At 41.0% G+C, this 13839-nt stretch overlaps 1 protein-coding gene across 2 annotated transcripts in view; it reads right to left on the reverse strand.

The window, feature by feature from the left end:
- KIF26B (kinesin family member 26B) overlaps window positions 1-13839 on the reverse strand; it is a 227281-nt gene that overhangs the window by 168928 nt on the left and 44514 nt on the right. For both annotated transcript variants that reach the window (XM_068115929.2, XM_078778866.1), the window contains exon 2: window positions 9011-9156. In XM_068115929.2, coding sequence (XP_067972030.2) covers window positions 9011-9156 — 146 coding nt within the window. The remainder of the gene's footprint in view (window positions 1-9010; window positions 9157-13839) is intronic.

Genomic DNA, 13839 nt, shown 5'->3' on the forward strand with positions numbered 1-13839 from the left:
TATCATAGGAAATGTTTACGATACGCGCAGCGCACTTTAACGCGAAAATATCGTAGTAATACCCAGCTTATTGGCTCTCTATGTGATGAACAGTTGCTTCTCTCCGTCCAAAATACTCTTACTGCGGACGATCTTACTCTGAACATGGCTGAAGTGAATGGTGCATATTTGTCCATTTTGAAGAGGTATAATGTAGAGATCAATCAGACAACCAACTACTGCAAGCATTTGAAAAAGCTCATTACTGAACGGCTTCCGAATATCCAGTTCGTCCAATCACTACGCAAAAATGAGCCCGACAACCTCGTTCTTTCACTGGCGGTTAGGAAGGCCATGCAACTGAGGTCTGCACAGCTGGATAACGACGACACAGTTGGCAACTTGAAGAACATGGCAAACATTCTAAGGGAAGAGATAATGCATCATCGAAGCTGGTCGTTCAGGGGAATGTTTGAAGACTTTGAGAATCCTCCACTTCTCCAGTTCTTCCTCACTCATCTCCTATTTGGCCGTCATGTTCTCAAAGTTTCTGAAATGCGCAATGCACAAGTGGACAAAACTGTTGATGTTGCTTGCCAGTTTCTCGTCCAGAATACTCGAACCGATCGCCAGGTAAAGCATCAGCCAAAACAAAACGAAATCTTTCAGCAAACTTCCCAGACGCCCCTCTCAATAGGCTTGCCGCTCACCATTCATTCCAGAGTTCGTGACAAAAACCTCGTCAATAACCTATCAGAAGTTTACATTGGGAGCGACTACCAGAGGCTCCTTGATCTCGAAAAGCGCATAGAGCAAGGCATTCTTCAGCGAATGAAGGAGGCTGGTGGATTTTGTCTGCCTGATTTCATCAAGAAGGGATTGAACATCTGGTTCGCTGTTGATAACATCGACCTCTTAGAAGACACACCGACTGGACAGAACACATTCCATGGCACAGTGATCGTGATCAACCAGCGAGCAGAAGATGGCGAGCCCATCAACCAACCACTTGTCATCCCAGAGAAACTTCTCGCACCGGCACCACTCACGTTCGAAGTCAAGTACCTGCAAGAGCCAATCATTAAACCTAAACCAATTCGATTTGAGGTCTACCATCTAGAAAAGCGGAGGAGTAAGATTTCCAAAGACTTCACTCACACCTGGGCACTTGCCAACTACTACGGTACTGATGACAGAGGTGGTGAAAAGCTAAATGACCAACGTGTGGAGAATATAGAGCAGCAAGAGACTGAAGAACTGCAAGGTCAGACCGCAGGTCAAAACCCCAGATATTCCGACGATCCTATTCTTTCAGTGACAAAACGAATCCTTAAAGGTAAGGAGTTAGCAAAGGAAGAAGTTATGCCAACATGGGGTGCTACTAAATCTCTTCTGTTATCACGCTCCTGTCAGAGTCTGAGCCCGGCTAACACAGAAGTGATCGCTCCGCTATTCAAGACTTCTCCAACGGATTACTCGACCCTCTATACTGTTCTGATGTTGACTCAGGGCATATCTGCTTTTGTGGTTGGTCCTGAGAGAAGAACCCTCATAACGCTCGATCTTGATCTTTACAGCCGCACCCTCAAGATTCAGCAGTCAGTGAATAACACCAACTGGATTCTCCGAGCGGGCGTTCTGCATATTGCGTTTGCTGCCCTGCACACTCTTGGCAAAACAATCGACGGAAGTGGCATTGACACGTGTGCGATTGAAAGCGGCACATACACTTCTGCAGGTCTTCGTGGGGTCTATGGTGGCAAGGCATACAAGCGAGGAGTTGAGTACCACATCACGACTAGCCTGGCGATCATGATGATGAAGTTTGACGCCATTTTCTCTGATCATCCACCTGAACCACTTCGTGACCAATGCGTTTCTCTCAAGAAAGCTCTCCACGACCGTGGAAGAACGGTCTTCCATGCACTCCTCTATGTAAATGTTATGTCGATAACTGTGTAAATTTGGTCAGAAATGATATACATAGCGAAGACGTTGACGAATAATCCGTCCAGTAGTTTAGTTTGCATGATTCTCGGATGTGTTATCTTGAGAATTTAGAGGAATTGTGTTACATTTCTTAACTACTTGTGTCGATAATTGTGTACATTTGGTAAGAAATGATATAGTTAGCGAAGATTTTGACGAATAATCCGTCCAGTAATTTTAGTTTAAAAGCTATTTAATTATCAAAATTATCTTGCATGATTTTCGGATGTGTTATCTTGAGAATTTAGAGGAATTGTGTTACATTATTACATACTTGTGTAAACAAAAACATTTTGTGAGATTAAACAAGCTAAACACACATAGTGCTGTATTTATATCATTTGTAAGACTTTTGCTATTTCGGTAAATATTTTCTAAATTTGAGTAAGAATGGCTTTAAAACGTAGATTTATTTGTGACTGGCCAGTCTGATCGCAAAAATAACTGCTTCAGCCGTCTTCTCGTGCATGAAAACCCTCAGAGAGTGGTACTATATGACCAGGTTTTATCGCTACCTTCGAAATGACCTTGACCTTGGCATGGAACCTAACCGGAAGTCGGGGATCGCCACTTCCGGTCGCTTCGAAAGTATCATAAATGGATTTAGCGTCATCGAAAACCTCTCTAACGACCCCGAGATCGATAAAATCTCTCAGTTGTTAGGGGAGAAAGTCGCATGGTCAGTCCCGGGGGTCACTGGAAACAAAACACCCCTTAAAAGGGGGTCCAGGGGTCGGAAAATTTGAACCCCATTATTTTCGAATAAATTGACCTAAAATCAATCCAACTAAGCAAAAAAATCAATTTTAGCACGCAAATCGCACGGGAGCTGTTTTTCATGACACCTCATACCACACTATTCCTTCTCTAGGTGATGCATGACGCGTGCCAAAAGGGAGTACGTACTCAGTTTTCACTCCATTTGTTTGTTTTTGTTTGTTTGTCTGGACGATATCTTCGGCAACTTTTGAACGAGGAAGCTGAAATTTGGACACGGCAATGACCAAGTGATTTTGCTGTAAAGGATATTTTTAATGTATTTATTAATAAATTAATCGATTAATTATTTAATTTTTCGATTAATAACTTACTTTTCAAAATGTTACAGTTTCAGATGAAACAGTGGTGGTTTTGTTATGCTATTAGCCAATTGATTAAGAAATTAAGTATTTTACAATTACTATTTATTTATCTTAATTATGCAATTAATCAAATAATTAATCAATTAATCAATCAAGCACTCCCTCTCAATTCCGTCTCCATGTGCTGCACTGGGGCATCACTGGGTGCCAACGGCGCCCCGGTAATGCCACGCGCTGGAGGATATGTTATTTATTTATTTGGCATGGGGGAGGTGTACTTTAAATGTATCTGTACTTGTTTTATTGCTTATTTTCTTCATTACGCACTTATGTGACTTAATTACTGACTTATTGCTTACAAACGCACTTAATTATTTACTAATGAAACAGAAAACCGAATACTGCATTGGAGTCATCAGAAGGAACCAAAAAAAAAAAAAAAAAAAAGAGCAATATGGAGTCACCAGGAGGAAACTGGATAGGATTCGGGTTTCAGCCACTACTCCTCTACCCTCAAACCCATCCAAGTGCAGCCAAGTGAGCCTTCCAGAAATAAAAAAAATTCTGCTAGAATTCACTTCTCCAAAGACAGATAGATAAAGATAGAGAGAAACAAAAAAGAAGCAAAAATTAGAATGAATAAAGAGATATATGAAAAAGTAGAAAGAAATGTGAAAAAAACAAAGATCCCAAACTTAGAAACAAACTAAACAAATAACTTACTAACTTGCCTAATAACCTCATTACTAATTACTCACTTATTACTAACATACCTAATTATTTACTAACTTATAAACTAACTTACCAAATAACTTACTAAGTTACCTAATCACCTAGTTACTAAGTACTAACTTATTACTTACTAAATCAGTGACTTATTTATTGACTAACTTACTAATGACTTAATTACCTGCTAATTACTGACCTAACTACTACACTTAATTACTTAGTACAAACTTCTTAGTTACTTAATTACTCATTTATTTTCTCACTAGCTTATCCGTGCGGTATAGGTTTTTTTTAACAAAAGTACGAAGGGTATAATCCCTGAAAGAAATATGGTTGGCATCATGAAGGTCATTCGGTCAGAGAAACCTCAAATACAAAACTCACCATGGCAGTTCTAAAGCATGGATGTGGTAGAATCTGAAATACCATGTAGGCAAGGTCACCTCCTTATGACATGATGAACCGTGGACAATCTGGGGGGAATGAGCTGCATCGGCAAATTTACTGTACCAGTGATGGCTGACACACAGAAATTGCTCATAGATCGCAGTTAGATACCCTGGTGTTGGGCTAGCGGCTAGGGTGCACGGCTTAGGATCCTAGGATCCTGGGTTCGAATCCCGGTCGATCGCTGAATTAACGCCAGGGGGGTTGACTCAGCCTGTCATCCTTCCGAGGTCGGCTAATTGAGTACCAGTTCACTGGTAATTCCCTGTTTGTCGTTAAAGGCGGCAAAAAGGGTTGGCGTCAGGAAGGGCATCCGGCCGTAAAACATTGCTTCAAAAAGGGGACCGAAAAACAACAACAACCACGGTTCCCGAAAAAGGCCAACCCCCGCTTTGCGGGGAAAAATGGCCTCTAAAGGTGGTTATATATTTTTTATCGAAGTTAGATAGAGTTTAAATGGGAACAAGGAACGATTACGGATAGGAATGATCAATGGAGGTACGATGATGGGAATGAGTAGTGAAGTTGTTGTAATCCTGAATAGAAGAAGAGTTGATATTTGTTGTCTTCAAAAATGATATGAGGGAAGATTAGAAGGCATATTGGCTGCAACAAAGAAAAATGTAGATTTTTCTGGTGTATACATTAAAAAGAGCATTGGTGGCATTCATGTTCTCAGAGCAGAAATATTTATCCAAAAGTTGATAGAAGTAAAGAGATTCAGTGGAAGAATAATGATGCTGAAAATAGTTAGGGGATGAAAATAAATGAATAAATGTCGCACCCATTACTTACATGTCCGAAGGAAGCGGGTCAGTTTGGCAATTTTGATATGACATAGGTAAAGCCTAGAAATGATCGAAACCCTTTAGAATTACCCTTTAGAACACACTGAAATGGACATCGCCAAAAATTGAAGCGACTTCACCGCTTAAATTTTTTGTATACTGTAAGCGCATATGCCCACCTAGCATTAATCATTATTATCATAATTATCATTATCAATATTATTATTATTATCATTATGTGCCATTATCATTATTTGGCATTATCATGATTATCATTGTGTATCATCATCATTTTGGACCATTATTGTTGTTATAATTATTGTCGTTATTATCATTATTATTATTACGATCAACAATGTGATTGTTATTATAATTATTATCATTTTCAATATTGTCATTGTTATCATTATTATTGCATACCAGCATCATTAAATCATTATATATATCATTAACTTTATCATTACCATTATATATCACTATCATTATACATACAGTGCCTTCCCAAAGTATTCACACCCTTGACTTTTTCACATTTTGTTGTAACAGCCAGACTTTTAAATGGATTAAATTGAAATGTTTTGTCAGTGATCCACACATAATACCGCATCGTGCCAAAATGGAATTATTTTAAAGAATTTTTTACAAAATAATTCAAAATTAAATACAGAAATATCTAATTTACATAAGTATTCAACCAACTGAGTCAATCATTTGTAGAAGTGTCTTTAACAATGATTACAGCTTTGAGTCTTCTTGGGTATGTCTGTATCAGCTCTGCACATCTGGATTTGGAGAGTTTCTCCCATTCTTCCTTGCAGATTTGCTCAGGCTCTGTCAAGTTGGATGGAGAGCATCGGTGAACAGCAGTCTTCAAGTCTTTCCACAGACTTTCAATGGGATTCAAGTCTGGGCGTTGGCTAGGCCACTCAAGGACTTTTACGATCTTATTCTGAAGCCATTCCAGTGTTGCTTTGGCTGTATGCTTGGGATCATTGTCCTGTTGGAACATAAATCTTTACTGCAGTCTAAGGTCTTTTGCACTCTGAAGCAGGTTCGCCTCAAGTATTTGACTGTATTGGGCTCCATTCATTGTTCCCCTCTATCTTTACAAATAACCCAGTCCCTGCCACTGAAAAACTTCCCCATAGCATGATGCTGCTACCACCATGCTTCATGTTAGGGATGGTGTTAGATGGGTGATTAGCTGTGCTCTGTTTCGTCCAGATGTAGCGCTTTGCATTCTGGCCAAATAGTTCAATTTTCGTCTCATCAGACCACAGAATATTTTGCCTCATCCTCTCAGAGTCTTTCACTTGCCTTTTTGCAAACTCCAGGCGTGCCGTCATGTGCCTTTTTCTCACGAGTGGCTTCCGTCTGTCCACTCTGCCATAAAGCCTAGATTGTGAAGTGCTGCAGCGACTGTTGTCCTTCTGGCAAGTTATCCCATCTCATGTAGTTCTGTCAAAGTGGTCACTAGGTTCTTGCTCACCTCCCTGACCAAGGTCCTTCTTGCCCGGTTGCTCAGTTTGATTAGACAGCCAGCTCTATGAAGAGTCAAGGTAGTTCCATATTCTTTCCCCTTCCTAATGATGGAGCTCAATGTGCTCTTGGGAACTTTCAACACTCTAGAAATTGTTTTATACAGTTCCTCGGATCTATGCCTCCTCACAATTCTATCTCGGAACTCTACAGACATTTACTTGGACTTCATGGTAGAGTTTCTGCTCTTATCTGACATGCAATTTCAACTGTGGGACCTTGTATAGAAAGGTGTGCTTTTTTCTAAATCATGTCCAATCAATTGAGGTGGCCACAGGTGGAATCCAATGAAGTTGTAGAGACATCTCAAGGATGATCAAAGGAAATTTGATGCACTTCAGCTCAATTTGGAGTGTCGTAGCAATGGGGTTGAATACTTATTGACTCAAGACATTTCAGCTTTTCATTTTTAATTATTTTGTAAAAAAAATTGAAACAAAAACAATTCCACTTTGACATTATGGGGGTATTATGTGTAGATCAGTGATAAAACGTCTCAATTTAATCCATTTTAAATTCAGGCTGTAACAACAAAATGTGAAAAAGTCAAGCGGTGTGAATACTTTCTGAAGGCACTGCAATTTAGTATAATGACTTTGTCATTGTCGTTATCAAGAATAATTTTATCATTATCATTATACCATTATCATTATAATAATCATTATGCACCATTATCATTGTCGTTATGTATCATTAACATTACCATTATCATTTTAATATTATGTAATTAAAATACTAACGTTCTGTAGGGACAAACAAACAGATAATGGGCCCAAATGCAATATCCTCTCCTCTGGCGAGGATAAATATTCAGGCCGGCGGTAAAGGATTGAATAGTTGTGGTAGATTGTATTTTTTTGTGTATAAAGTTGAGGCTCATCTAAGAGCTAACACATAAAACCATAATCAGAAACAAACATAAAACATACAATAAAGGGAGCGGGAAACAAGAGAGAGAGAGAGACGCACACAAGCACAACAACAGTAGAGAACAGGGACATCAGGAGATCTGCGGAAGGGAGAGGGCTGGAAGTGGGATGGGGAGAGGGCTGGAAGTGGGATGGGGAGAGGGGAGCGGGGTGGATACAAGGTATAAAGAAGTTGATTGTTTGAAAAACAAAAGCAAACATCTACTGAAAAGGCTGTATTGGTAAGAAATGGAACACTTACTTTGAGAATCTCTTGAATGAAGAAAAAAGAATGGGAGAATGAGCTGGGATGTAATAATGTTGGAGGTCCAGAAGAAGAGACATACGAAGAAGAAATCAGTGATTAGAAGTTTAAACAAAAGAAGGGCAGTGGGTCCTACTGGTTTCTAAGTCGAAATAATAGATGTGGCTGGAGATGTAAGAATGAAATGGAATAACGAAGGTGTGTAGAGAGGTCTGGGAAGAAGTGATCCCTGAAGATTTGGCAAATAGCACTATTGTACACATGGTCAATATGAAGGGAAACACTTTATTATGTTCATCTTACAAAAAAGTTGAACTTATTGAGCAGGCATTGAAGTTTTTGAAAATGTGATTGAAAGAAGATAAAGAAAAGTGGTAAATATAGTCAACAACCAGTCTGAACAGATTACGTTTTGTATCCCACTGTTCGGCTGGATCCGCATCCAAACCTTAACCAAAATCGAATCGCTTGTTCTCATCACGTACCCAAATCGTCCACCAATTTTTGTCATAATCTGTCCACATCATCTTGAAATATTGCTCTATATATCGTTTTTGACTCAAACTCTCAACAATAAAACTCCCCATCATTCATTGATCGACCTCTGAACATTTGACGAAGATCTGTTGAGTTATCTCTGAGAAAATGGCAACACAGAGACAGACAGACAAACACCTCTCCTAATTCTGTTTATCTGAATCAAAAGGGGATTTGCATAAAAGTTATAAAAGAAACAAAATAAAGAATAATAAAAAATAATAATATAAAAGAAAGTAAATGCAGAATCACCTGTTTCAGTGATTTATCAAACTATTTTGAAGCATTGCAGGTGCTGAGTGAATGGATTCTTCCATGTGTAAGGCTCACTTAGTTGAAGAGATGGATTTCCAAAAGAAAAGTTTGGCAGGTTCCACATCTTCAGTGATATCACATGACATTGACGAAAGCAAACACATGAATCCTTTTCCTTTGCCAAACTGTCCAGCCATTTCAGGCTCTGCCCCTCATTCCTATTTCTTTCTTGTGAAGTATTCCCATTTATGTAGTGCACCAGGACCGAAACATGTCCCTAACAGCCCATTCTGGGACATTGCCTTTCCAGCATCTGTCTGCCTATACATTTATGTGAGCATCATGGCTCACAAGAAAATGAATCAACGTCAGACACATTCGTACAGTTGTGGTGAACAGCACAGACATACGAGTATTAATAAAAGCGCACTTTTCACAAACATTCCATTTGATGTCCTCCACATTACATAAGGTCAAAATCACTTTGTGAACCTCGAAAAGAAGGACGGTGCTGCAGTAGTAGAAGCAGAAGTGGCTTGAAGGAGGGCACGAGGAGATGGTGACATTGACCCAAAGAGTGTCTCATGGATTCTGCAACCACTACGATCCATGCAGCCTTCTTCTGCCCGACCATGCACCTGGAAAATACAGTGACAAATATTATTCAAAAACTATGATGTTAAGTGACACTGAAATGAATCTGGGACAGTCTCATTACTCGTAAGTATTTCATTTTAATATACCATACTCTTTACAGAGCGTTGGTGCTGTGGAGGAAGTTTCTTGGCAGGGGTTATGATGGGTTTTGTCATTGCCTTCCCAGCATTGTTTGACCATGCTCTATCCTTATAAATGCTGAGGGTCAAGCAAGGAAGCAGCACGTCCCATTAAAAAAAAAAAAAAGTTAAATAGAGTGCCGGGATTGAACCACAGACCTCCCAGACTCAGAGGGGACACTCCAACCATTATGCCACCGATTCGAGTACTCAAAGTATTAGTGTTGCTTTCAGTCAAACAACGACAATGCAACTTAATTGTTGAAGGCAGAAGTTCTTGAACTATGAGAATGTACAATGTCTACAGTCACATGAAAAAGTAAGTACACCCCATGTAAAGTTTTGACTTTTTCAACATATTTCAACATGCAGCTATTTGATCTTAATTTCAACAATATCGATAGATAAAGGTGATATAATATAACAAATATCATGAAACATTTACATTTTGTAGTCCATTGTATAATTTAAATAAACATAAATGCAAATTTTGCATGTGGAAAAAGTAAGTACACCCTTGGCTCCAATAGGTGGTATTGCCCCATTTGGCAGAAACAACCTCAAGTCAGCGTTTCTTAAAACTGTCTACCAGTCTCTGACATCGACTGGGAGAAATTTTTGCGCACTCCTCCATGCAGAATTCTTTCAGCTGTGCGATGTTTGAGGGGTTTCTTGCATGCACAGCTCGTTTCAAATCCCCCCACAACATCTCGATGGGATTTAGATCCGGGCTTTGACTTGGCCATTCCAGAACCCTCCATTTCTTTCTTTTCAGCCATTCCTTGGTGGATTTACTGGTATGTTTAGGGTCATTGTCATGTTGCAAGGTCCACCTTCGGTTGAGCTTCAACTTTCCGACAGATGGCCTCACATTATCCTCAAGCACCCTCTGGTACAATGAAGAATTCATAGTGGATTCTATGATGGTGAGCTGCCCAGGCCCTGATGCAGCAAAGCTGCCCCAAACCATAATATTTCCACCACCATGCTTTACAGTTGGTATCAGGTTCTTGTGGTCAAATGCTGTCTTTGGTTTTTGCCAAACAAGTCTTCTGGTACTGTGGCCAAATAGCTCTACCTTTGACTCATCTGTCCAGAGCACATTGTTCCAGAGGTGCTGGTCTTTGCCTAGGTTTTCATTGGCAAACTTTAGTCTTGCCCTGATGTTCTTTCTGGACAGCAACGGTTTCCTCCTGGCACACCTCCCATGTAGATCAAATTTGTGCAGCCTCTTTCCAATGGTGGACTCGTGCACTTTGACATCAACAGAGGCAAGAGCTACCTGTGGGTCCCGTGATGACATTCTGGGGTTCTTAGAGACCTCTTTCAGCATCTTGTGGTCTGCTCTCGGGCTGAACTTGCTGAGGTGGCATGGCCTGAACAAGTTGGCAGTTGTTTGGAATCTTCTGCACTTGTAGATGCTCTTCCGGACAGTCGAATGATTGATTTCAAATTGTTTGGAGATCTTTTTAAATCCCTTCCCAGACTCGTAGGCATCTATAACCTTCTTTCTGAAGGCCTCAGAGAGCTCTTTTGATATAGGCATGGTGACGCCGCACACTTCAACAACAAAGAGCAAACCAAACGAAATGTCTGAGGTTTAAATAAGACAGGTTCCTCCAAGATCCTCTCTAACGATGTTCTAATCATTTGCACCTGAGCTGGTGCACCCGATTCTAATTTTAGGTATTTGAAGGAGTGATAAATGTAGGGGTGTACTTACCTTTTCCACATGTGAAATTTGCATTTATGTTTATTTAAATTATACAATGGACTACAAAATTATACAATGGACTAATACCCTCCAGGTCTTTAAAACAGCTGTTCACCACCATCTCTTATCTTCCCCCATCCAAAACCTTGATCTTTTCTACCCCCGCTAATTTCGGTCCCCTTGTGTTTTATACCTCCCCCCCCCCCCCCCCCCCTTCCCACGCCTCCTCCCCCCAAGCCCTCTCCCTCCCACACTTCTCCCTGCTCTCAAATGTTGTGTTTGTGTGCTTATATATATATATATATATATATATATATAATCGTTAGATTAAATAAGACGCGGACGTAGCTTCAGGACGTCGATCTTTAATTGTCGACCAAGCTTTCGACCAACAAAGGTCTTCTTCTGAGTCAGCCCCAAGTTCAACGGAAGTCTTGGGGCTGACTCCTATTATGAACAGATTTGGATATTGGGCCATCTCAAATTCAGCCCCTGATGGCTGTGGCAGCCATTTTCCAAAATAACACCTTCAGCTTGTTCCGACGAATTGCATCATCAATTGGCTTGGTCCTTTCCACCAGGCATTCTCTGGTGAAAGCCTGGAACTGCTCTTGGCCAATCTTCTTCACATTCCTGACAGTCTCAACTGCAGCAGGACCTGCAATTTCCTTTGTGTCAAGGACAACCAGATCCATGCTCTCTTCCTCAAAGGGGTTGCCAAGCTCTTCTATGACGCTGACAAGGGCGCGGACATCCTTGGCGAAAGAGGTCTGCACACTTGGTGTGTGGTCGTGATGACGTGTGTCCTCTCGCCTCCCCCAGTGTTGATGGCCATCTTGGAACTCTTCTACGGCCCTGGCAACTTCTGGCCCGGCAATCATCCAACGCCGCAGGGCACTTGGGTTGTCAGTGAGGCCGACTGCTCCACCATCTCCTTTGATGCAGGCGTTATTCTGTTCATGGGCCTGGTCGATTGGGATCGAAGAGAACACCTTCTTCGTCTTCTGTACAGTGAAGTTGCCAGCCCTGAATTATCTGGCTACATCTGGGTGCTTCATTGGGAGTGCAACCGTGTCCCTCAGGTGAACAGGGACCCACCTGGCATAGTGTGTGTGGTCTAAGGCATGGAACCATGGGACCAGTTCCGTCAGGGCATCAAGGTACGTCGTGAATGAAGCCTGCCGCAGAGAACGCACATAGACCAGTACCAACATCTCTAGTTCCAGCACAGTTGCCCAGTACTGAAAGTTGGGAATGTCTTCTCCTCTCTGGTGACACCAGTCTTCGAACTCAGGCAGGTCTTCTGCATCATCAGCATATGTCATACAGTGGCGTTCATACGCACGGTGTTGCAGGATGTGCAGTGCCGCTGCAGTGATTTGATGAGCTCTTCTTGTGCGGGTGACGTGGGCAGCTCGCAGGAAGGAGTCGGCCGTCCCTGGCGTTGCAATCTCAGCTTGCAAATCTGCAAATCTTGCAAAAATCAAATGTCTGAATCTGAGATGGCCCAATATCCAGATCTTTTCATAATATGATAGTCTACTAGTGTGCCAAATTTGGTGCTTTCCTCACAAAATGCACAATTGTTATGCTATATTTAGCTTAGCTGCCGGACGAATGGAGGAGCCAACATTGTCTCCCACTTATTCTGCTCATCTCACTGCCTTCTTTACACCATCACATGCTTCCATTCAACCAAATCACCCACTTCCATCAACCCCTCCATTCACTCCAAATTATAACCCCTCTCTCACTACCTTTTCTGCACCTTCACCTTTGGAAGTAGTTGAGGAGGAGGGATGGGTGAGTGCGGACCAAGTCGGTACAACCATTGTCTTATGACCCTTTGCTCCACTGGCAAGTTTGTTTGAGATTGTATACGCAACAACCGAATGCATTGCCCACAGACATGCAGAGATAGATGGACAGACACCAGATCGTATATTTTAGTATGAGAATGACTTGGAATACCCACTCCCATCAGGAATTGCCCAACACCATAGAGATTTACAGAGCGAAGTTGCGTTGCCACTTAAGCTGAAACAAACAAGGCTATGAATGTTTATTAACCACCAAAAACCTTCCCAGGTACACTCAGGGTACAACCATAAAGTTTGAACTCATTCAGTCCAGTTGTTTATGAAAGCATACAAGATAGAAACACAACCAGAGTCTCAGACAGACAGAGGTGGCTACGTGTGTGTGTGTGTGTGTGTGTGTGTGTGTGTGTGTGTGTGTGTGTGTGTGTGTGTGTGTGTGTGTGTGTGTGTGTGTGTGTGTGTGTGATATATATATATATCTGTGCAGCGTCTATCCTGTGTTGTCCTGTCTTGTGTTGTCACTGAACTACTTTCTCAAACTTTTGTTAAATCGTACCAAACTTCTGGTATGCACATATCTCTCCCGCCGGTATGTCCTAAGGGTATTTTGTTTGAAAAATTTTGCAATGTTTTTTTTTTTTTTTGGAATTTTTGGGGGGAATTTTTTTTTTCAACTTCAATTGTTTATAAAATGTGATATCACGTATATTACAAATACATTTGTGCAAAATAATTGTTTGTATTATGATTGTTGTAAATCATGACAACACAGCAACTCAGGTACAGTCATTTATCTATATATCTACACATCTGGGGAGTGTCTGTGTTGTCACTTAACGACTCCCTCAAACTTTTGTTTCCGTGGTTGTGAAGTGTTTTTAATAACGTTGTGGTGGTTTTGAATCACTTGGTGGTGAGGTATTTTTAATTATGTGGTGGTGATGTGTTTTAATTACGTGTTTTATTGCTGTGAGGTGTTTTCAATTTCGTGGTGGTGAGGTGTTTTCAATT

Source organism: Myxine glutinosa, chromosome 5 (assembly GCF_964187855.1).
Source record: "Myxine glutinosa chromosome 5, kmMyxGlut1.1, whole genome shotgun sequence".
NCBI classification, from domain to species: Eukaryota; Metazoa; Chordata; class Myxini; order Myxiniformes; family Myxinidae; genus Myxine; species Myxine glutinosa.